This window comes from Chiloscyllium plagiosum, chromosome 20, assembly GCF_004010195.1.
Source record: "Chiloscyllium plagiosum isolate BGI_BamShark_2017 chromosome 20, ASM401019v2, whole genome shotgun sequence".
Taxonomy (NCBI): Eukaryota; Metazoa; Chordata; class Chondrichthyes; order Orectolobiformes; family Hemiscylliidae; genus Chiloscyllium; species Chiloscyllium plagiosum.
In genome coordinates, this window is record NC_057729.1 from 59,621,471 (window position 1) to 59,647,556 (window position 26,086).

The 26,086-nt window shown below is 41.8% G+C and overlaps 1 protein-coding gene across 19 annotated transcripts in view; it reads right to left on the reverse strand.

The window, feature by feature from the left end:
* ralgapb (Ral GTPase activating protein non-catalytic subunit beta) overlaps nucleotides 1-26,086 on the reverse strand; it is a 141,450-nt gene that overhangs the window by 101,251 nt on the left and 14,113 nt on the right. For 14 of the 19 annotated variants that reach the window (XM_043710953.1, XM_043710952.1, XM_043710950.1 and 11 more), the window contains exons 2-8: nucleotides 21,355-21,581; nucleotides 14,800-15,002; nucleotides 13,690-13,853; nucleotides 11,108-11,294; nucleotides 9,149-9,280; nucleotides 7,497-7,675; nucleotides 3,475-3,519 (exon numbers count right to left, since the gene is read on the reverse strand). In XM_043710953.1, coding sequence (XP_043566888.1) covers nucleotides 3,475-3,519; nucleotides 7,497-7,675; nucleotides 9,149-9,280; nucleotides 11,108-11,294; nucleotides 13,690-13,853; nucleotides 14,800-15,002; nucleotides 21,355-21,540 — 1,096 coding nt within the window. In that variant the 5' untranslated portion in view covers nucleotides 21,541-21,581. The remainder of the gene's footprint in view (nucleotides 1-3,474; nucleotides 3,520-7,496; nucleotides 7,676-9,148; nucleotides 9,281-11,107; nucleotides 11,295-13,689; nucleotides 13,854-14,799; nucleotides 15,003-21,354; nucleotides 21,582-26,086) is intronic. The other 5 variants (XM_043710951.1, XM_043710959.1, XM_043710958.1 and 2 more) reach the window with 2 other exon arrangements.

Below are 26,086 nucleotides of genomic sequence, written 5' to 3' on the forward strand. Positions count from 1 at the left end.
CTACACATATCATCTATTGCATCCTCTGTACCCGATGTGGCCTCCTCTATATTGGGGAGACAGGCCGGCTACTTGCGGAGCGTTTCAGAGAACACCTCTGGGACACCCGGACCAACCAACCCAACCACCCCGTGGCTCAACACTTCAACTCCCCCTCCCACTCCACCAAGGATATGCAGGTCTTTGGACTCCTCCATCGCCAGATCACAACAACACGACGTTTGGAGGAAGAGCGCCTCATCTTCCGCCTAGGAACCCTCCAACCACAAGGGATGAACAAGGATTTCACCAGTTTCCTCATTTCCCCTCCCCCCACCTTGTCTCAGTCAAATCCATCGAATTCAGCACCGCTTTCCTAACCTGCAATCTTCTTCATGACCTCTCTGCCCCCATCCCAGTCTGAACTATCACCCTCACCTTGACCTCTTTCCACCTATCACATTTCCGACGCCCCTCCCCCAGGTCCCTCCTCCCTACCTTTTATCTTAGCCTGCTGGACAAACTTTCCTCATTCCTGAAGAAGGGCTTATGCCCGAAACGTCGATTCTCCTGTTCCCTGGATGCTGCCTGACCTGCTGCGCCTTTCCAGCAACACATTTTCAGCTCTGATCTCCAGCATCTGCAGACCTCACTTTCTCCTCACATACAGATGAGGAAGGTCACCATTTCGACTGGGACAACACATCCATCCTAGCACCAGCCAAACTGACACACACACACGTGAATTCCTCGAAGCATGGCAACTGGACCTCTATCAACAAACACATTGACTGGATCCCATTTACCATCCCCTAAGAAAAAGAACTGGAAATGACATCATGGGAAATGTCGTCACCACAGGAAATGACATCACCAACCCAAGGAAACCTAAACTCAAATAAAAAGCGGGCCATACCACCAGTGCTTCACCAGAGGATCAATAACGATGTTACCTGTCATGGTGACGAAACATCTGAAACTGAACCTTCCATCTCAGCAAGCAAACTTACATCCAGAAGCTCAACTTGAGTTACAAATCTTCTCAAAACCTGCTAATATATATTAGTCTTGGAAACATCGATTGGCTAGAATGCTCCTGACCTTTAAGGGTTATGCTTCAGAAACACAGCTGGCATTCCCCGAGATTCAATGACTGAAAACTCGAGAACTGACAGCCAATTTTATAGTGCAGTACAAAGAAATTTTATCTTAACCCAGGAAGCATTTTTTTCCATACAAAAGTAAATCCTGTCCAGAGGCTGTGAACATTGGGGGCTCAACAAAAACCTTCAAAATTCAGGTTGACAGTATTAAGTATCAGAAACATATCAAGGGGTGTGGATCAAGGGGTGTGGATCAAGGGGTGTGGATCAAGGGGTGTGGATCAAGGGGCGTGGATCAAGGGGCGTGGATCAAGGGGCGTGGATCAAGGGGCGTGGATCAAGGGGCGTGGATCAAGGGGACTGAAGCAAAACACAACCATGACCTAAGTGAATGGTAGATTGGACAAGGAAGGATTAATTGTTTACTCCTAGGCGTACAGCAGATTTTAGTGAAGTGTGATGTGGAGGTAACAAAACTCTCTGCCCAATGCCATGGCTACACAGACACATGCTTCAAAACACCACCCCAATTTAATCTCATTCTAAAAGTCGCACAGGAGCATCAAGAGAAAGCGTAAACCTTTAAACTAGAATGATCGTGACGGTCCAAGCCTTCTGTACCCTTGTTGACTCTTGGAAATAGCTCTCCAAATACATCCATTCCATTGCTCTGAAAATTTAGCAAAAATCCAATTTCCTTTTGTCACAACATGTTTCCATATTTTCTACTGGGTACTCGCTTCATTATTCCCCCCACCTTTCCATGTATCAGTGATGCCTTCCAACAATGAAATTACCCTCTGATATTCACTGTCAAAATTCAAATTCAGGAGGAGTTGCGAACTGCCCCATACCCTGCAGGCCCACTGCCTTTAGGAAAGTGCAGGTATGAGAAAACTGGAGGGAGAAATACTGACTTCAAAAATGTCATAAAGTTGAAAGTAATGTCACTTCACCAGTACCTTCAATTATTAAAGGGACAAAGATTTCATATGGCAATAGCTTTCACTCAGTTCTTAGTCAGCAATACCATTGATCTGTGAAATAAGAATCAGCACCAGTTTATAACAATTAACATTCATTTATACACAAGAAGAAATTGAAAATCAGGGAAAAAAATAATCAGTGATATCCTGCATTGCTACCTTTTGTGGAAACAACTTAAAGATGCAGTATTCTTAGAGATTGATTCGCAATACATTTGTAAAACTGCTTTCTATACTCCACCTTAGACCAAAGTAAAAACTATTTGGGAAACTGGAGATAAGAATGTGCTCTGAATGGATTAGTCAGACTGTTGCTGGCCATCAACACTCTAGTCAGATAAGATTGTTGCAAATTTGTAACATTTGCTGTGCAAGCTCTAACCTTACACAGAATTTTACTTCATCGAAATAAACCATTCAACCCAACTGATCTGGGCGAGTTGGAATATTCCTTGAAAGCCTACTCTCCCTTACAAATTTTTATGATATGTAACTTAGAAGTGCAAGGTTTCCCAATGTTCAGCATGGGTTGATCAATACTTGAATAAGCAGCCAAATTAAAGAACGATCCATGTTTAATAAAATGAAAATAATACAACTGTTCTCCATTTCACTTCCACACACAAAGTGTAAGGTACAGGTTTATGGCTAGACTTATGGGGAAAAATGGATAATGCACTTGTGGCATGACAAGATATGAATTGGAAATAAAATCCCTGATTTCCAATGAGCCAATTTCGTTTGGAATCGCAAATATGGTCTGAAATTCTTCCCCCAATCTTGCATTTCCTTAAAAGTTTATCATTTACATTACTCAAGCTAACATCTTTGGAAACTGAAATACTGACTACAGAAATGGACAGAAACATAGGCATGTTTTAGACAATTATTCTACTTATGGTGATATTGTTTAATATATTAGTCAATCTAGTGAGATGGCTGAGGAGCAGAAGGATGGAGTTCTCTAAAGAGGCAAAGTACACTAAGTAACAAGGGATGATATTGTAGCAAATACCAAATACATGCAGACTAAGCAGTTTGGTATTTCACTCAACAGAAGTTAAACCGGAGCTAAAGTGTGCTGCACTTAAAGCAGGAAGCCTGCAACTTGAACTAGATGACATGTTATGCAACATTTTACTTATTGTAATGTCTCTTAATTTTGAATTCCTTCAATAAGTTTTAAAATTGTCAATGGCAGGATTAGGTAAGAAAACACAAGCGTGTCAAAATGGGAGTGTTGTTTGCTTTTGCATGGCAATAATAATCAGAATACTGCAGCTTTAAAAATCTTGTGGTTAAAATGAATCAGATTGGCAAGAAACAAGGAGTGCAATGGTAACCCTTATATCAGTTTTAGTGTATTGATCAGTGATGGAATGTGCCAAATGCTCAAGACTTTATACCATAAGGGGGTAACCTTTCCCGAATGATATTGATCCTTGCAATGCCTATGGAACAAAAAGAAGCATGGCACTGTTTAAAAATACAAACGTTTTCATTGTGAAGTTCAATACTAAAGTTTCGAAAACTTAAACCTTGACCAGAAATAATACACAGCATATTTTTTTCAGCTACTCACCAAGTAGTCTTAAAATCTGACAGCTTAGGAACTGCCAGAAGTGCACCTTATAAACATGAAACTGTTCAAACCGAATCAAAGTGGCAGCTAAATAATTCTGAGTTTCTGTTGCAGTTATAAAAGGGCAAGAGCCAAGAAAAAGCATACTTGAAGAAAAGTGACCATGTCCATAAGTAATTACAAATTCATTATTCCCAAACATGGTGATCAAAAATGTTCTGTTATCAGGCACAGGGAATGCAAGAAGATCGGAATATAAAAGTAGGGCTATTTTGTTACAATTGTACAGAACATTGGTGAGAGCACTGCTCGAATACTGCGTACAAATTTGGACTCCTTACTCGAGCAAAATATAATAGCACAAGAAGCTATTATTCAGAAGGCTCATTCAGTCCAAGACTCCTTAGATAACACATTCCAAATCCGTGACCGTTACCATTTCAAAGAACAAGGGCAGCAGGTACACAGGAATATCAACATCACTCACCATCTTGACTCAGAAATCTATTGCCGTTCCTTCAGTGCTCTGACTCCTATTGAGACTTTCGATACAACTGAGTGGCTTGCTAGGTTATTTCAGAGGGTAATTAAAAATCAATCATTGCTGTGGGTATGGACTCACATATAGGCCAAACCAGTTTAGGATGGCAGATGTTCTTTCCTAAGTGACATTAACAAACAGACAGGTTTTCACAACCTTTGATAATGGTTTAATAGTCATCATTGGACTTTTATGTCCAGATATTTATTGAATTTAACTGCCTTGAAGAGCTGGAACTGTGCATGTAACCACTGGAGTACACTTCCAGAATCCAGGAGCATAATGCTTGCAAAGAACATACACAGTGGTTGAGGTAGTCCATGACAAAGCGGGTTCCGAAAACAGTCCGAGCTTCGTCTTTGAAAGAGAAGAAATAGAATACCTTGTAAATATCTTAAATGAAATTTAATGACTCATAATGTCAGTAAGTTCCACCTGTTGTAGAGGTACGTAATGCCATCTCTGAACTGGGTGATTTGTTAAAAAAAGACATCCTGGGAAGGGATTGCTGAGAAATCTATGGGATCTGCCTTGTCTGCATTTGATGTGCTTGGTCAGGTGTTCGACACAATTGGTTACATAGGTGACCATGGACAACACAGTGGCTCGGTGGTGAGCACTCCTGCCTCACAATGCCAGGGACCTAGATTCAATTCTACCCTTGGGCAACAACTCGTGTGGAGTTTAAATGTTCTACCTATTTCTGCGTGGGTTTCTTCCAGGTGCTCTGATTTCCTCCCGCAGTCCAAATATGCGCAGGTTAGATGGTTTGGCCACGTTAACTTGCCAAGTGTCCAAGGATGTATAGATTAGGTAGATTGGCCATGGAAAATGCAGAGTTACAGGGATTGGGGGGGTCACTCTTTGGAGAGTCAATGTAACTCGATGGGTCAAATAGCCTGCTTCCACACTTTAGGGATTCTACGATCCTAGTTCAGGTTAATTCCAACTGGATACATTGTACCTCTGTTGTAACTTTGTATAGCGAAGTTTTCTGATGTTTGTTCAAAACTTTGAAATCGCGTCTTTATTTTCCAGTATCTGGGATTTCACATCTTGTCAGCTATTAAAGAAAAAGGTACTGATCCCTAACCAGATTGCATATTAAATCTGTTTATTATGTAAATTAAATATGCAATTTTCTCCAGGGTTTATAATACCAGGTTTTAGGCTGCCCTGAAGTGCATTCGGTTCCCAAGGAAATCATGATTCCCTTCTACTTACAGGATACTTTCCAGAGTAAGCCCTGTAAGTGAAGTTAGCAAAGTTGCCCAGTAAAAAAAACTCATCCCCATTTTGATAAAAATTTAGAAGGTTATAGGGTTAATTGATAGAACCATTATGAAGATGTGGGTGTACTATACTTTAAGAGAGTTAAAAGCTAGCAGTGACAGCACCGAGTGTTCTCAATAAGATACAATATAAACATGTGGTCCAGCTACTGGGGTTGCTATGGTAGCTAGTTGCCGGGAGACAAAAACAGATTTGAATTAGGCCAATCAATTTAAATTATACCCCAAGAAAAATACCAAACACCAATCCGGTTTGAATTTAACATTTTGACAATCTTAAAAGCCAATAACACAATTCGATGCTTTGGGGGTATAAGACCAGGGATAATTGAACAGTTGAGAGGAAAACTGTCAAGCTAACGACACCTACTCAGTGCCCTGAGAATAGCTCTCTTCAAGGTACCTTTATTGATCAGTGACCTGTGAAACAGAAATCCCTAAGAAGAAAAGATGACAGGAATACAGAGAAAACTGAAAACTGCCTATGTTTTGAGATAAGAAGTTTCGTTTTGTAAATCTTAATTGGGGGTTCTTTTGGCCTAGTATTATAGAGAGGAAAGTAAAAGATAGGTTAGGGGAAAGAGTTGTAAATAGCTGTTAGTTAATTATTCTGTTAGACTTTAAGAAATAAAGTTGTTAATTTTTACTTTTAGTTGTTCTTGGCCACTCAAATTTTCACAGATTACTGCAAGGGATAAATCTTTTCTGGGTTGCTGTTTTAAATTAAACAAGGGTGTTTACCCCATGTTGTAACAGAAGTTTTCAAGATATTATCAGGAAACGATAAGGTAGATAAGGAGAAACTATTTTCACTGGTTGGGGATTATAGAACTCGGGAACATAACCTAAACTTTGGGCCAGACTGTTCAGGAAAGATGTCAGGAAGCACTTCTACACAGAGTGGTAGAGGTTTGGAACTCTCTTCCACAAACTGCAGCTGATGCACGATCAGCTGTTAATTTTAAACATGAGACAGATACATTTCTGTTAAGCAGAGGGATTAAGGGATCTGGGCCAGAGGCAGGCATATGGAATTAGGCCACAGATCAGTCATGATCTCACTGAAGAGTTGAACAGACTCAACGGGCTGAATGGCCTACTCCTATTCCTCTGTTCCCCAAACTCCAGGGAGACTCTCTTTTGGGTAAAACGCCAAGTAGTTGGAATTTAAAATGTAAAATGCTTTAGTTTAATGTCTGGCATCCCTGTGCTACCCCAAACTACAAACACTAAGGGAAATTGTATTGTTGTTCACATTGAGAAGAGGTATGATGAGATATTTTGCAGCAATGTAAATTACTCATCTGGACTTTCATTGCTGGATGCACAATATTAGAAAAAGTACTTTATGTATAGAAAATGTAACTGCTTCATTTGATGAAAACTGTTAAAACAGCAGAAAGCAGAGAAACATTAAAATATTGTATGCACAGTACGGTCTGCTGGCTCTTTACACCAGACATGATCAGGAATGGTAGTAGTGAAGCTAAGAGGTCTCCATAAGATGCTGGAGCAGAATTAGGCCTTTTGGCCCAGTGAGTCAGCGCCACTATTTGATCATGGCTTGTATGCTTCTCAACCACGTTCTCCTACCTTCTCCCCATAACCTTTGATCCCCTTAATTTCTCAAATCATTAAAATATCTGAACCAACAGAAAACAAGGAATTGCACGTCAGTGCCTTTATGAAATGGAGTATTGGACATTAATACATGTTCTAACAGTGCTTCCACAAAGTAGAAATATTATACAGAACCAAACTAAATCATGAGCAGACATTACTTTTCAATGCACGCCTGGGTACATCAACATGTTGGTTCACCATTACAGAGGAGTATGAAAAGAAAAAGAGACATTGTTCCACTGTCAGAGAATTGAAGTGAAAGAGCATAGGCTATACACAATTTGGGGTAGCACTTACTAAATTTGCAGGAAAATGCCAGCTGTTCCTGGTTTTAGTTGAGGAATTGTGTTCAGATAATTTAAAACAGAACATTACAAAAGCTGAAGTTACCGAGAAAGGCATCCACCAGACAGCTAATACCACGCATGGCTCGGAAGAAGATCTGAGGCAGTTGTTTGAGGCATGGATGTTGTATCATTTCCTGTGCCATCCCACTAACACTCAGCAGCTGTTCCTGGAATTTTGGCGTGGTGCTTATTATGGCTGGGTTACTCAGATCCACTGGATTGCTGTAGTGAAATAATAAGGCATTTTAAAAAAAAATATTTTCAGTAGAGTAAAATTGGTCTGATTTATTTAACTTACTCTGAACAAGAGCACAATCCACAGAATTCAAATTAGTTTCCTAATTTATTATAAAATTTACAATGATCACCAATTTTTTTTGACAAGGTAGATTTCCTTGGATTGGGATATTTGCGATGAGGTATCACTTTAACTCACAGGTTCTTGGAACATGGAATTCTTTGTCAATATGAGGCAGAGATCTTGAAGGAAAAAACCTAGATAAGCATTAGAAGCAGAGGAAGGTTTTGGAAAAGACAGGTTTGTTTTTTTGAAAAATAGAAGAGGAGCCAACAGAGCTAATGAGGTGAAGGGTTCCTCTGTGTTGACAATGGATTGTAAACACAGTAACCTTTCATTGGCATGTATTTAAGATCCTGGATTAACAGGAGTATTACTTTGAAAATGCATTTTTTAAAAGCAAGTTACAGAAATGCATTGGAATTGTTGTTTACGCTGCGGTTTTGTTTTGGGAGTGGCTGATTGCAGACAGGCTGACACTAGGGGTGTGTACAAAATGAGGTTTGGATGGCAACAATTAGCTGATTGATTTGTCGAGTTGTGAGGAGTTGCAGATGACAAAGGCCATTTGCCTGCCGACAACTAAATGTTAGCTCCTGGGTAGCTGAGCAGCCTGTGGGTGTCAACGATATTGTCAGAAACCTTAGGGCGTCTGAAGTAGTTGCATTGTGTCTCTCCAGTCGAAAATACCTGAAGTTTGAAGAATGCCAGTTTATTTTCCCTCACTAATAGATGTAAGCTGCTGTTTTTAACCAATAATTTGTGAACCAGTTGCACTGTACCTCCTGCAAAGAAGTGAAAAGTACATGAAAAAGAGGGGCTGAAACGCAGCAAGTCCAGACAGCAAAAGGGTCATCCCAGTAAATCCTGCAATGAGGGGGCATTGACTGTTTTTCCAGTGTTCCCCTCTCCTCATAACACCAAAGTTTGTGTGTCTGTCTGTGTGCAGTGAGTTTTCCAAGGGGAGTCAGTGTTTTAACTAGCAGAATTATATGTCGATACTTCATTAACTGTCGACCCAGAGCTTGAATCTAGTTACTTGTAATAAGCAGTAATTCTCAAGTACAGAAACCTAGTCCGTGATTTCTGTTAACCTGGGACTAAACAGACAGGGAAATTGAGGAATTTGTGCAGACTTTGATAAAAGCTAGCTTTTATGATGAATTCAGAAATAATGGGGTTTGAGACTCAGCACACTACTGCAGTGAGGCATGACAGGTTCGAAGAAAATATGCTTTTAAAATTACAAAATCCAAGAGACTATTTCATCAGACATAAACACAATCTAACAGGAAGATTAGTGACTGTGCACAAGGCATCATTATGGATCAGCAGCCTAAAAGACAGGCCATTATGTTTACTGCTCTTAAGTGCTCACAGAAGCTATTCATTCTTACCTAAGCATGTGGAGAACACGAAACCAAGTCTGTGCAATACAGTCATTGTCCATTTCTGCTGGAATCAGGATTGCATCTTCATCTGGAACTTTGAATGGAGGGAATGAAGGACCATAGGTAAACCGCAATAGCCTGTTAGAGAGAGAAATTGCTATAAATGCTATTTAAACAGGTTGCATACCAGAGGACTGGAAGATTGCAAATGTTGTGCCTTTGTTCAAGAAAGGCAGTAAAGATAACCCAGGTAATTATAGACCAGTGAGCCTTACGTCTATTGTAGGAAAAGCTTTGGAAAGGATTATAAGAGATAGGATTTATAATCACCTAGCAAGCAACAACTTGATTAGAAATAGTCAATATGGATTCGTCAAGGGCAGGTTGCGTCTCACAAACCTGAGTTTTTTGAGAAGGTGACCAAGCATGTGGTTGAGGGTAGGGCAGTTGACGTGGTGTACATGGACTTCAGTGAAGCCTTTGATAAGGTTCCACATGGCAGGCTGTTGGAGAAAATGCAGAGGCATGGGATTGAGGTTGGTTTGGCATTTTGGATTAGAAACTGGCTTTCTGTAAGAAAGCACCAAGTGGTGGTTGATGGTGCAGTGCGGTTGCTAGTGGTGTGCCGCAAGGATCTGTTTTGGGACCATTGTTGTTTGTCATTTTTATAAACGACTTGGATGCAGGCATAAGTGGATGGGTTAATAAATTTGCAGATGACACTAAAGTCGGTGAAGTGGTGGACAGTGTGGAAGAATGTTGCAGGGAGAGTTGGGTAAGCTGCAGAACTGGGCTGAAAGCTGGCAAATAGAGTTCAATGCTTAATGTGAGGTGATTCACTTTGGGAAGAATAAAGGAAGGCAGAATACTGGATCAATGGAAAGATTCATGGTAGTGTGGATGCGCAGAGGGATCTTGGAGACCGCGTACATAGATCCCTGAAAGTTGCCACCCAGGTTGATAGTGCTGTTAAGAAGGCATATGGTGTGTTAGGTTTTCTTGGTAGAGGGATTGAGTTCCGGAGCCACAACATCATGCTGCAACTATACAAAACGCTAGTGCGGCAGCACTTGGAATATTGTGTACAGTCCTGGTCGCCCCATTACAGGAAGGATGTAGAAGCATTGGAAAAGGTGCAGAGGAGATTAAACAGGATGTTGCCTAGTCTGGAGTAAAGGTCTTATGAGGAAAGGCTGAGGGATTGGGTCTGTTCTCATTGGAGAGAAGGCTAAGAGGGGATTTAATAGAGATATACAAGATGATCAGAGGATTAGATAAGGTGGACAGTGAGGGTCTTTTTCCTAGGATGATGACAGCTTTTACGAGGGGGCATAGCTGCAAATTGAGGGGTGATAAATTTAAGACAGATGTCAGAGGCAGGTTCTTTACTCAGAGACTGGTAAGGGCGTGGAATGCCCTGACTGCCAATGTAATTAACTCAGCCACATTAGGGGCATTTGAACAGTCCTTGGATAAGCACATGGATGATTGTTCACTGATTTTGAAAAGTACATGAACATGAAGAATACAGCTTATTAAAAGCTCGTTGCTATCACAATTTTGTCCAAGGTTTAGAATCACAGAATCGCAACAGAGTGGAAGCAGGGCATTTGGCCCATCAGGTCTACGCCAACCCTCAAAAGAATATCCAACCCAGACCTGTCCCTACCCTACCCCTGTAATCCTGCATTTGCCATGGCTAATCCACTTAACCAGCACACCCCTGGATACTACAAGTAATTTTAGCATGGCTAATCCACCTAACCTGCTCATCATTGGACAGTGGGAGGAAACCGGAACACCTGGAGGAAACCCACACAGACACAGAGAGAATGTGCAAACTCCACACAAACAGTCCCCTAAAGGTCCCTGGCACTGTGAAGCAGCAGTGCGAATCATTGAGCTACCATGCCACCCCTTTTGCCAAGTTGATTTTGCAAACATGCCATGTCTATATATACTAACCTAGAGGTCAGTGCACATATGACCTTACTCCACTGTTCTACCACAGCTGGGTGATGCCGCCAATTGGCCAACATTTCTCGAGCAGTCTTCCAATACGGTGGCGTCGGGAAACATCGCGTACAAGCCAGGAACCAAACTTCAAACAGTACACCAATTAATTTATCTGCAAGATTTTCTGCTAATCCTCCTAAAGATAAGCAAATTAGCATACAAATTACTTTTAGATCTGCATCAAAATTACACGTTTATTTGGAAGGAGCAAAAGGGTGGGAATACTAATATAACTTTCTCAAGGCCAACAAAGGCAAGATGGGCTGTATGGCCTTTTACTGTATTGCAAGAATATGTGATTAATACACTACAAAAATAGAACATATTTCCAATTACAGTAATTGTTTAGAAATGTATATGTTTTCTGAATGAAATGCAGTAATTTTGGAATAACCGATTGAATGTAGTGACCATAAAATCAAAATTTCATTATCATGACTACACAGTGTTTAAAATATAGTATCTTGATGCTAAAACTGTATATTCAGTATAAGCTGGTTCTTGTATGCTCAAACACAAGCTGATTAATAACCAGTCTCATTCAATCATTAGAAGGTCAATGAAAGTCTACATGCAGCATCTAGGGACAGAGAAACGGAGTTAACACTTGAGTTCAGTAACTCTTCTTCAAAACCCAGTTGCTGAATTCCTCTAGCAAGCTCGGTTTTTGTTTCAGATTTCCAGCATCCACTACATTTTTGTTTTAAATTTAGAAGATATTTCAAGAGCAGTTAGGGATGGGATTTGCCAGCAACACCCACAAGCCAAAAATTAATAGAAAGAATAACTCCTGCAATAATACACCCTTAAAGTATAGCTGCACTTGGCAACTTAAATTTAGGTTTAGATCAGAGTGGTGCTGGAAAAGCACAGCAGGTCAGGCAGCATCTGAGGAGCAGGAAAATCGATGTTTCAGGCATAAGCCCTTCATCAGGTATAGAGGCAGAAAGCCACCAGGGTGGAGAGATAAATGGGGGGCTGGGGAGAAGGTAGCAAAAAGTACAATAGGTAAATGGGGGTGGGGATGGAGGTGATAGGAACTTAAAGTTAATGGTGGCCAGTGTGAGGAAATGAGTGAGTCTGAAACGAAGAAGTACTAAAACCACCACCTGCAATTTGCCTCCAAACCACTCACTGTCCTGACTTGGAAATTTAATCACCATTCTTTCAGTGTAGCTGGGTGAAAAACCTGGAATTCTGTCCCCAACAGCATTGTGGGCCAACCTACAGCGAATGGACTGCAGCGGTTCAAGAAGGCAAGCTCATCCCCATATTAAGGAGAACTAGAGACAGGCAATACATTCTTGCCAGCCAGTGACATCCCTATCCCTCAAGAGAACTAAAAAGACACCATAGTCCTATTCTGTCCCCATATACCTTGACACTTTTAGCCACAAAAAAAAACTTTTTTCTTAAATATATTCAGTCACCTTCCTTCCACCCTTCAGTGTTAAAGAAGTCCATTGATTCATTACCTTCTGTATAAAGGCATTTCTCCTCACTACAGCCCAAGATGACCCACTGCATATCCCGAGAATATCAAACTATGCCAGTATCTTACCAATCTTCAGTGTAATGATTTTGCAAACTAACCACTTTGGAAGAACTTTATCAAGAGCTTCCTGAACTAAAAATTAAAGGTAATTAGATAGCTTTATGGTAGCCTAATTCTGAACAGTGTATTAGAATTGGTCACAGTATGATGTAGAAAGAGAGTGCTTCAGATTACTTAAGACGTATTCATAAAATATTAAACTACTGAAAATGTTGTTCAGCAATTTAAAAACCCTGGCAAAAGCAAAATACTGTGGATGCTGGAATTATGAAATAGGAGAGAAAAATCTCTAATTTCCTCTAACCCCCCCCAACATACCTCTAAGAATACTGCGCTCCACTAAAGCTGGTCTCTTGTACTTGACTGTTTTCACTACTCTACTTTTGGTGGGTTTGCCTTCAAATGCCTGGGCCATAAAGCTCTGAAATTTCCTCCTAAAACTATGTTGCTCTGCTCTTTTTCCTCTAAGACTCGTATTAAGACCTGTTCTCTTTGACCAATCTTTTGGTTAGATTAGATTAGATTAGATTATTTGCAGTGTGGAAACAGACCCTTCGGCCCAACAAGTCCACACCGACCCGCCGAAGCGCAACCCACCCATACCCTTACGTTTACCCCTTACCTAACACTACGGACAATTTAGCATGGCCAATTCACCTGACCTGCACATCTTTGGACTGTGGGAGGAAACCGGAGCACCCGGAGGAAACCCACACAGACACGGGGAGAACGTGCAAACTCCACACAGTCAGTCGCCTGAGGCGGGAATTGAACCCGGGTCTCTGGCGCTGTGAGGCAGCAGTGCTAACCACTGTGCCACCATGCCGCCCAATACTTTCGTTAATATCTCCTTGAGGTACAGTCGCAAATTTATGTCTGATTAAGACCACTGTGGAATAGCTTGAAACATTTTAACCTCATTAAGAACACAATATGAATGAACATAGAGTATTGTCACTGTTGCCCGTATACTAACCTGGAACTGTTGGAGCTGCCAAAAGTGTGTCATTAATTTGCAATAGGAAGAGCAACAGAACTTCCCATGTTTCCCTTGACATGTTGACAGATTCACGTGCTAATTTCTGGACTGCTACTAGAACTCGCATGCACAGTGAGATCTGGTTATGAGCGTAGTCTGGTCTGAAAACAAAAGACAGACAATGGTGTTTAAAGTAAAAAAATTCTTCGAAACAATGTGTGATGAATAAGTGCAATATCTCAATTCAATGTAATTTATTTTTTAACCATTGTTGATTTTGTTATTAAATCTCGATGCTGAGTGTGTCATAACATTAAGTTTCACTATTGTTTTCCCCTTGTCACATATTATTCCCTGACCAAAAATATGGGCAGAGATATCATTTAAGTCTCCAGCAATTCAGCTCTTCAACAAGGTAGCCAGGAAGCTCATGTAATCTGTTATCATGGATGTAATACCACTGGACCGACCGTCGAATTTTATTGCAGTAAAGAAATACTGCTGAATTAAATGTGACAGAAATGGGATTTTATGTAGCTTTTATTGAAGAAAGATGACAAAAGACCATTCAACCCAAATCACTTTTCCATTTGGTCTGTGTTTGAGGAAAACAATTATGGGATATATAAATTATGTCTTGGCTGCCATACCACGACCTCATTCCATGCTGATTCTGCTGTGCTTTTATTGAATGCTTCAATGGAGTACATATTTGAGGTGATTGATGTGGGTTTTTTCTACGATTTAGCATAGGAACATAGAATATCGAAACAACAGTAGACTATTCAGCCCTTTGAGCCTACTCTGCCATTCAATATGATCATGGCTGATTGTCAACTCAGCAGCCTGAAATTAAATTCGAACAAAAAGCTAAAAATAACCATATTCTCAATATACCAAACAATTTCTTGAAAGTAAAAGTAAATTTTCCAATCCTGAGAGAGGATAAAATAGGTAGGAGCTGAAGAGTATCCAGTACCTCAGCCTGTGCTGATTTCTTCTCCAGTGAAATATATGGAAAGGAAAACAAGGCTGGATGCATAACCTCATAGTTCCACTCCTGCTGGTTTTATATTACAACAGAGGCAAAACGTCTTTCACACTTACCGAGGAACAAACAGATTCTGCAGGTGTTTGAGAATAGTTTGCACATATAAATTCGGTTCTTTGACAATGGGCTGAGGGATAGAGTCACGGCGAGCCACCAAAGCCATAATCCAATCGGTATAAACATCTACACATAACTTTACTGTTTCTCCATCCAGAGGCAGAGTCAGTCCATAACAGAGGACCTCCATAGTCCATTTAACCTGCCCAGGAGAGTAAAGCACAATATCAGTGTCCATGCTCCTAAGCATTTTTCTGAGCCACCCAGTTAGAATTCAATGGTCCCATTCAGCCTCATGTTCAGTCAATTTACATCAATCAATTTTTGGTCAGCCAGCAGGAAGATGGCAGTTCTCCAACTGTTGTCAGAAATTGACCCCAAAAATGCCACATAAGTGTTGCAAAGTTGAGATGGAGACCTTCCAAAATTTCAGGGAGACACAAAGTCCATTAAAGTCCATGGTGTGTGGTGACTGTTTTTCTCCTGGAGAGGCTTTATTTGTGATTATAGCTGCTAGATATTTCAATCTATTAAACAGTGACAACAAATTTAGGGCTTCATCCAAACATCTTAAGCAGCTAAATTCACAGACAACACCAAGACAGACCATAAGATAACAGGAGCAGAATTCGGTTACTGGCCCACTGCACTAATCGATCATGGTCGCCACATTACCAAAAGGATGTGGCTGCTTTGGAGAGGGTGCAGAGGAGGTTTACCAGGGTGTTACCTGGTATGGAAGGCGCTAGCTAGGAGGAGAGGTTGGTAGATTAGGACTATCCTCATTAGAAAGATGGAGGCTGAGGGGGACCTGATTAAGATTCACAAAATCATGAGAGGTATAGACAGGGTGGTAGCAAGAAGCTTTTTCCCAGAGTGGGGGTCAATTACTAAGGGTCATGAGTTTAAAGTGAGAGGGAAAAGTTTAGGGGAGAAATGTGTGAAAAGTTCTTTACACAGAGGGTGGTGGGGGGCCTGGAACACATTGCCTGAGGTGGTAGAGGCAGGCATGATAGCGTCACTTCAGATGTGCCACTTCAGATACATGAATGGGCAGGAAACAGAGGGATACAGATCCTTCAAAAATAAGTGACAGGTTTAGAAAGAGAATCTGGCTCGGTGTTGGCTTGGAGGGCCAAAGGCCTGTTCCTGTGCTGTAATTTTCTTTGTTTTTGTTGATATGTTTTTCAACGCCTTTCCTCTGCCTTCTCCCCATAACCTCTGATCCCCTTACTAATCAAGAACTTATCTTTGTCTTCAATACTGTCAATGACTTGGCCTCCACAGCCCTCTGCAGCAATGAGTTCCACTGATTCCCCACTCTTTGCTAAAGAAATGCCGCTCTATCCCTAATCTGGATAGATGGGTCATCCCTTCACTCTGAGGCTGTGCCCTCTGATCCTAATCTGACCTACTATAGAATCATCTCCTCCAGGTCCACTTTATCCACCCTCACTGTATTCTGCAAGCTTCATTCAGAAACCTTTTCAAACTCATGACCATTTCCATGTAGAAAGACAAAGGCAGTATATACTTGGGAATACCACCAAATCCAAGCTCCTCTCCAAGCCACTCTCCATCCCGACTCGGAGATATATCACCGTTCCTTCAATGTTGCTAGGTCAAAATTCTGGAATTCCTTCCCCAGCAGCATTGTGGGTCAATCTACAACAGGTGGATCGCTGCAGTTTAAGAAGGCAGCTCACAACCATCTTCTCATGGCAACTAAGGATGGGCAATACTTGCTGGCCCAGCCAGCGAAATCCTTATCCCACAAATGAATAAAATAGATCCTTCCCTCAACCTTCTAAACTCCGAGCACAGACTCAGAGTTCTCAACAGCTCCTCCTAATGACAAGCCCTTCATCCCCAGCATCATTGTTGCAAATCTCCACTAGACCCCCTGCAAAGCCAACACATTCTTCCATAGATACAGGGTCCAAAACTGCTTACAATATTCTAAATGTGGCCTGGCCAGAGCCTCAGCAGTACATCCTCTTGTAATGAATGCTAACACTGCATTTTCCTTCCTAACTGCCAAAAGAACCTGCATGTTCACCTTATGAGACCCTTTGTGCTTCAGATTTCTGAAACCTTTCCCCATTTAGAAAATAATCTACAACTCTCCACCAAAGTACATAACCTCACACATTCCCCCACTGTTTTGCCCATTCTCCTAACCTGTCCTTCTGCAGCCTCCCGACTTTCTCAACACTACTCGCCCCTCCACCTACGTGTCAACTGCAAACTCAGCAAACGTTAGCCCTAAATTCCTTTGTGAAGATCATATTTATACAATGTAAATATTTGTGGTTCCAACATCGACCCCTTTATCGCCATGGTCTGCCTTCTGCCAGTCAGGTAGTCCTTTATCCATGCCAGTATGTTGCTCTTAACAGAATGGCCTCTTACCGTATTTAACAACCTCCTGTTCTGCACCTCACCAAAGGCCACTGATTCTCCTTTGTCCAACTTGCTTGTGACTTCCAAAAAAATAATTCTAACAGATTTGTTGGGTATGAGTTCCCCTTGATGAAGCCATACCATCTCAGCCCTGTTTTAGCAGGCACTTCCAAGTACTCCACATCTCATCCTTAATCCTGGACACTAATATCTTATCAACAACCTATAGTTTCCTGTCTTCTGCCTCCCTCCCTTCTTAAACAGGAGTGTTATATTAGACACTTTCCAGTCCTCTAGACACTTCCCTGACTCCAGTGACAGTTAGGAAAGTATGTTGTGAAAAAGACACAAGAAAGTGGCAGATAAAAATAGATAAGTTGAGTGACTTGGTGAAGATCAGTCAGATGGAGTATAATTTGGGAAAATGTGAAAAATCACAGTATTACTTAAGTGGAGAATGACTGTAGAATTTAGAGGTACTCGAGGACTTGGGTATTCCAGTGCATGAGTCACAAAAGTTAGCATGGCTCAATTGACAAGTAAATGATCTTCAATAACCTTAACAAGGGGAAAATGGAAAGGCTGTTTCCTCTGGGTTATTGATCCAGAACTGAGAATATTGTTTTAAAATTTTAGAGATGAAGGAATGCTTTTCTCTCTAAGAGAGTTGTACAATTTTGGAACTTTCTGCCACAATAGACACTGGAGCTAGGGTAATTGAATATTTTTATGACAGTTGTAGATAGATTCTTGCTTGGCAAGCAATCAAGTGTTATTAGGAGATAGGGAGGAACGTGAAATTTGAGACAACAGGTTTAAAATCTGAAATAGATGATTCCTCGGTTTAACAAAAAAAAGGGTCATGGGTCAAAGGCAGGTATATGGAGTTAGGCCACAGGTCAGCCATGACCCCATTGGATGGCAGAAAAGGGCAGAATGGCCTATCACAGTTTCAATGTTCTGATTAGCTACGATCTTATTGAATGGTGAAGCAGGCTCAAGGTCGACCTCTGTACCTATTGCATACATTCATAAATATCTACATATATATAAATGCAGTACAGCATTAGCGAGTTTTGAGAAAATTTGTAGCTCAGGTTGAGGTTCTGGATGTAGGTTTGCTCGTTGAACTGGGAGGTTCAATTTCAGATGTTTCGTCACCATACTACGTAACATCAGAGAGCCTCCGGGTGAAGCACTGGTGGTATAGCCCGCTTTCTACTTATGTATTTGGGTTTCCTTGGGTTGGTGATGACATTTTTTGTGGTGATGTTGTTTCCTGTGATGTCATTTCCTGTCCTTTTTCTCAGGGGATGGTAAATGGGATCCAGGTCAATCCGATATCAGGATTTTTAGCAGAGACAGTAATGCAGAGACTCAAACAAACAGCTCTGCCAACCATCCAACCCATACTTTGGGTCCACTACGTAGATGACACCTTTGTCATCACTAAACAAAACAACTTAGAGGAAACCTTCAAGAAATCAATAATACCCTTGCTGGCATAAAATTCACTAAAGAGGAGGAAGACTGCAACAAACTGCCATTCCTAGATGTCACAGTAGAGTGAACAGCCAATGGGGAACTTCAAACCAACATCTACAGGAAAACACATTCAGACCAAATACTGAACTATAGAAGCAATCATCCCAACATCCACAAATACAAAGCTGCATCAGAACATTAGTTCAACGAGCCAATACACACTGCAGCACAGAGGAACTATGAAGAGCAGAGGAAAATCACCTTTACAGTGTATTCAAAAAGAATGGGTACCCAACGAACACAGTCTGCCGATTTTTGAGCAACAAACCCAAACAAGCAGACAAAACAGTTCCAGAAACCCTCGCCACTCTCTGTTACATCAAAGACATCTCGGAAATGACTGCCAGACTACTCAGACCTCTTGGCATCATGGTAGCCCACAAACCCACCAACACACTAAAACAGCAGCTAATGAACTTGAAAGACCCTTTACAGACAATAAGCAAAACTAATGTCATTTACAAAATATCTTGCAAGAACATAAGTTTAGGGTGAGAGGGGAAAGATATAAAAGAGACCTAAGGGGCAACTTTTTCACGCAGAGGGTGGTATGTGTATGGAATGAGCTGCCAGAGGATGTCGTGGAGGCTGGTACAATTGCAACATTTAAGAGGCATTCGGATGGGTATATGAATAGGAAGGGTTTGGAGGGATATGGGCTGGGTGCTGGCAGGTGGGACTAGATTGGGTTGGGATATCTGGTCGGCATGGACAGGTTGGACCAAAGGGTCTGTTTCCATGCTGTACATCTCTATGACTCTATAACTGTAACAAATACTACATTGGACAAACAGACAGAAAACAAGCCAAAAAATGGCATGACCCTCTCTCACTAGTATTCTTACATTCAGATGAGATAGAACACCACTTTGATTGGGACAACACATCCATCCTCGGACAAACCAAACAGAGACACACCGAGAATTCCTAGAAGCATGGCATCCCAAGTGGAACTCTATCAACAAACACATTGATTGGAACCCATTTACCACCCGCTGAGAAAAAGAACAGGAAATGACACCATCACAGGAGATGACACCACCAAACCCAGGACATCCAAACCAAACAAAATTTGGTCCATACCACCAGTGCTTCATCCTGAAGCTCACTGATGTTACCTAATATGGTGATGGAACGTCTGAAACTGAACCTTCCAGCTCAGCGAGCAACTAGGAGAAAGTGAGGATTGCAGATGCTGGAGATCAGAGTTTAAAAATGTGTTGCTGGAAAAGTGCAGCAGGTCAGGCAGCATCAAAGGAACAGGAGAATCGACGTTTCAGGCATAAGCCCTTCTTCAGGAATGAGGAGGGTGTGCCAAGCAGGCTAAGATAAAAGGTAGGGAGGGGGGACTTGGGGGAGGGGCAGTGGGAATACGATAGGTGGAAGGAGGTTAAGGTGAGGGTGATAGGCCGGAGAGCAGGTTGGGGCAGAGAGGTCGGGAAGAAGATTGCAGGTCAAGAATGCGGTGCTGAGTCTGAGGGTTGGGACTGAGAAAAGGTGGGGGGAGGGGAAATGAGAAAGCTGGAGAAATCCGCATTCATCCCTTGTGGTTGGAGGGTTCCTAGGCGGAAGATGAGGCGCTCTTCCTCCAGGCGTCGTGTTGGTCTTGCTACCTTTTAACAGAGTAAGAGAGTCATACAGCACAGAAACAGACCCTTCAGCCAACTAGTCCATGTCAACCAGGTACAATAAACTGAACTTGTTCCATATGCTTGCATTTGGCTTAAATCCCTCTAAACCCTTCCTATTCATGTGCTTGTCTAAATGTTTTTTTAAATGCTGTAATTGTACCCACCTCTAACAAATCCTCTAGCAGCTCCATACATGCATCATCCTCAATGTGTAAATATTACCCCCTCAGGTCCCTTTTAAATCTCTCCCCTCTCACCTTAAACCTATGCCCTCTTGTTTTGCACTCCCCTACTCCAGCGAAAAGACCTTAGCTATTCACCTTATTCATGCCCCTCACGATTCTATAAGGTCACCCACCAGCCTCTGATACTACAGGGGAAAATCACCCCAGGAAAAGGATGTGCAGGCTAGGTGAGTTTGCTATGGGAAATGCAGGGTTGGGGGTGGGTTTGGGTAGGATGCTCTTCAGGGGGTCAATATGGACTCAATGGGCCAATGGCCTGCTTCCATACTGTAGGGCTTCTGTCCAACCTATCCCTATAGCTCAAACCCTCCAGTCTCGGCAACTTCTTTGAAAATATTTTCTGTACCCTTTCTAGTTTAACAAAAACCTTTTTATAATAATGTGACTAAAAATGTATGTAGTATTCTAAAAGTTAATATTGTAATAATGTCTTACACAGTTGCAACATAATATACCCGATTCCTGTACTCAATGCTCTGACCAATGAAGGCAAGCATGCCACATGCCTTCTTCTTCACCACCCTGTCTATCTGTGATGCTACTTTCAAGGATCTTTACACTTGCACTCCTAGGTCCCTCTGTTCAACCACCAGGGCCCTACCATCAATTGTATAAGTCCTGCCCTGGTTTGCCTTAATGTACATAGGTTGGGATACTTTTAAAATGTGTTTAGTCAGACAAAATGTTTACTTTTAACTATAGCATATGGATCAATCTTCTTGTGACTTGCCTCTTTGTCGGTTTTTAGAATGCTTTCATTGCTCGTTACAGAAGAACTGTTCAGTCCCTGTCCCAGAGGACGGACCACAGCATTAGCTACATCTTTACCAACGGTGCTGGGATAGCTATGCAGAACGCTCATGTGACCTCGATCACTCTGGATGATGAGTTGCAAAGACCGCCACTCAGAGTACATGGTGTAAAGGTGGCACACGACCCACTCACTTCAACATCTGTCTGAAAGAAAAGAATCAGGCATCAGCACTAGATTAAAGGTTTCAAAAGAACATTTGAATCATATCTTTTTTCTATGTGAGCAAACAAATCTATAAGGAAGGCACACAACAGAAAACTTCACAGCAGAAAAACAATAGGCATTTCAAGCTACTCCTTGTACTCAAAAAACCACACTCGCCTTCTTCATCACCATATCAATCAGTGAATTGTATACCCAGAATCTAATTTAATTATCTTGAGCAAAATTATAGCATCTGCTTCATACTGTTTGCTTCAGTAGCATCTTGAACTCCACGAATGCTATGGTGCTTGCTGACTTTTCAATGTGCATTCACAAAATGCAAACATTCATAGAAATTCTATGTCTGGAATTTCAAAGCATTATACTTAGCAAATTCTTCATAAACTGTTCAATCCTTAAACTAAAAGAAACCAAGATAGTTGACATTGATACAAGTACAGATATCTGAGGTCATTCAATTCAGCTCCACTTCATTGTTTCTCAGTCAAATTCCTTGCATTGTAGTAATATCTTGAGCATACAGTGATTCAGTAAGACTAAGACTGACCACTACCAACTTTAAGAGTAACAAAGAATTGGCAACAAGTACCATTCTTGTTAGCATTAGCCTATGTCCCAGAGTAAAACTGACCCTTCTTTAATCTGCATAACAAGTTTAAAGTCAAATGTAAAATCACTAAGCAAATTAAAACTAGTTTGAAATAGTCAACAAGATCACAATGTACAGGTGGATAGGTGTGGAGTAATGTAGTCCAAATGATAAAAAAAATTAAAACATACTGGGACTTACTGACAGATGCAGCAATTATTTGTATAAAAACTGAATGACTCAAAGCTAGATCAAGACTGTAATACAAGGTCAACCATAAGACGAACAACAAAGCTTGTCAGGTGTATATAGCTGGGTCAGTCTTGGAGCTACCTGCCAGTCAGTTACTTGACATACCTGAATGTCTATTCTTTCGTTTAAACATCCTTCTCAACTCAGAATATATTTAGCTCTAACAGGGATTAATGCAATTTTATCAGTCTCACCAGCTCCATTACAAAACTAAAGGGGACAATGCACTGTTTGTTTTCCTATTTCCAGTTCTGGCTCAATTGCTAAATTAAAATATGCCACACTTGGAATTGCATTCACTTCAGTTCTGTTTACCAGCTTTTTATATAGAGGTACTTCTATTAATTACACTTCAAAGAGAATTCAGTCCCTGTACGACAATGCTGTGGAGGTGCCCTGTTGGACTGGAGTGGACAGAGCCAGAAGTCACATGATATCAGATTATTGTCCAACAGGTTTGTGTGAAATCACAAGCTTTTGGAGCGTTGTTACTTCACTTGAAGAAGTACAACAAAACAATCATGAAATTAGACATTTTTGCAGTCGTTCTATTATATTTGTATCATTCTTCAACTCTGAATTAGTCCTCCAATACCCACATCTCGGTCATTTTGCATTCAAAATGCAAAAATCTTAAAGCTTAAGCAACACCCCCTTCCCCCACAAAGAGGAAACTCACTATCTCGTTCATTCCAGTCCAAATTAAAATCCATTCACCACTGTTTTCTACCTCACATGGGGCATGGATGAGATGGATAGCCAACATCTTTTTCCAAGGTAGGGGAGTACAAAACAAGAGGGCATAGGTTTAAGGTGACAGGGGAAAGATTTAAAAGGGACCTGAGTGGCAACATTTTCACACAGAGATGATGCGTATATGGAACAAGCTGCCAGAGGAAGTGGTGGAGGATGGTACAATTACAATTGCAACAGGTGTATGAATACGAAGCATTTAGAAGAATATGGGCCAAAAACAGACAAACGGGACAAATTCAGTTTAGGATGTCTGGTCGGCATGGACTAGTGGACTGAAGGATCTGTTTCCGTGCTGTACGACTCTAATACTCTCAATGATCAACTGACTGTTATTTAAGGAAAAGCAGATTAGAACTTCTGCCACAGTGACACTGAATCTCACTGAAATGATGCAATGTGAAATTTCAAATGCTGACACCCTCTGAGACAAGAAATTCCTCGTCTGATTCGATTTATTATTGTCACATGGTACGGGAAACAATGAAAAGTATTGTTTCTCATGCTAAGCAAATTGTACCTTACATAACTACATCAGGGTAACAGAACGGAATGCTGAATATAGTGTTACAGCTAGAGAAAGTGCAGAGAAAGATCAACTCTGATATGAGAGGTCCACTCAGAAGTCTGATAACCAGGGAAGAAGCGGTTCTTAAATCTGCTGGTATGTGTTTTCAAGCTTTATCTTCTGCCCAACGAAAGAGGGTGGAAGAGAGTATAACCAGGGCAAGAGGGATCTTTGATGATGTTGACTGCTTTCCCGAGGTAGTGGGAAGTGTGGATGGAGTTAATGGAAGGAAACTTGGTTTTCGTTATTGTGTGCAATTCTGGCCTCCCTCCTATAGGAAGGATGTTGTGAAACTTGAAAGGGTTCAGAAACAATTTACAAGAATGATGCCAGGGTTAGAGGGTTTGAGCTATTGAGAGTGAACAGGTTGGGGCTGTTTTCCCTAGAGCTTCGGAGGCTGAGGGGTGACCTTATAGAGGTTTATAAGGTCATGAGGGGCATGGATAGGCTAAATAGACAAAAGTCTGTTCCCTACAATGGGGAATCCAGAACTAGAGGGCACAGGTTTAAAGTGAGAGAGGAAAGATTTAAAAAGGGACCTAAGGGGCAATTTTTTTCACGCGTGTATGAGCTGTCAGAGGAAGTGGTGGAGGCTGGTACAATTACAACATTTAAAAGCATCTGGATGGGTACATGAATAGGTTTTAGAGGGATATGTGACAAATGCTGGCAAATGAGACTGGATTAATTTAGGATATCTGGTCAGCCTGGACGATGTGGACTCAAGGGCCTGTTTCTGTGCTGTACATCTCTATGACTAGGCTGTGTTCACAACTCTGTAAATTTCTTGCATTTTTGGGCAGAGCAGTTGCATCCAGATGGGATGCTTTCCATGGTGCGATCTACAAAAATAAATGAGTCAATGTGGACATGCTGAATTTCCTTACCCTCCTGAGGAAGTAGAGGCGTTAGAGTGTTTGCTTGACCATGACATCGATGTGGATGGACCAGGATATTGTTGGGGATATTTATTCCTAGGAGCTTGAAGTTGTCAACCCTGTCCACCTCAGCAATGTTGATACAGACAGGGGCGTGTCCTCCACTCCGGTTCCTGAAGTTAATGACCAGCTCCTTCATTTTGCTGACATTGAGGGAGAGATTGTTGTCTTTACACCATGCCGCTCTCCTGTATTCTGTCTCATTGTTGCTTGAGATCTGACCCACTACAGCAGTGTCAGCAGCAAATTTATAAATGGAGTTTGAGCTTAACGTGGCCACACAGACATAAGTGTATAAGGGTAAAAACAAGGACTGCAGATGCTGGAAACCAGAGTCTAGATTAGAGTGGTGCTGGAAAAGCACAGGTCAGGCAGCATCCGAGGAGCAGAAAAATCAACATTTCTGGCAAAAGCCCTTCATCAGGAATAGAGGCAAGGAGCCTGCAGGGTGGAGGGATAATTGAGAGGAGGGTGGGGGTGGAAGAATGCAGCATAGAGTACAATAGGTGAGTGGGGATGGGAATGGAGGTGATAGGTCAGAGAGGAGGGTGGAGTGGATAGGTGGAAAGGAAGATAGGCAGGTAGGACAGGTCATGAGGGTGGTGCTGAGTTGGAAGGCTGGAACTGGGGTGAAGTGGGGGGGGGGGGGAAGGGGAAATGAGGAAACTGATGAAGTCCACATTGATGCCCTGGGGTTGAAGTGTTCCGAGGCGGAAGATGAGGCGTTCTTCCTCCAGGCATCGGGTGGTGAGGGAGCGGCGGTGGAGGCGGCCCAGGACCTGCATGTCCTCAGCAGAGTGGGAGGGGGAGTTGAAATGTTGAGCCACAGGGCGGTGGGGTTGATTGGTGCAGTTGTCCTGGAGATGTTCCCTAAAGTGCTCTGCTAGGTGTCCAGTCTCCCCAATGTAGAGACGACCGCATTTTCCACCACCACGCTAATCTAGACATGAGTGTATAAGGGGCTGAGTATGCAGCCTGTGGGGCACCGGTTCTGAGGATTATTGGGGAGATGCTGTCGCCTTTACTTACTGATTGTGGTCTGTGCATCAGGAAGTGAAGGATCCAGTTGCAGAGGGAAGCAGAGTCTTAAGTCTCTGAGTTTGGAGATGAGTTTGGTTGAACTATGGTGTTGAAGGCAGAACTAAAGTCTAAAAATAGGAGTCTGACATAGATTTCAATCTTAAAGTTTGCACCCCATTATTGTGAGACTGTGTCCTCTGAGTGGAGGACACAGAGTCTTCCATGAGGGGAAACATTGTCTCAGCATTTGCCCTGTCAAGCCCTTTAAGAATCCTGTGCTTCATAATACAAGAAGATACAGGAGCACAATGAGACCATTTGGCCCACTGAGTCTGCTCCACCATTTCATTATGGCTGAAATGG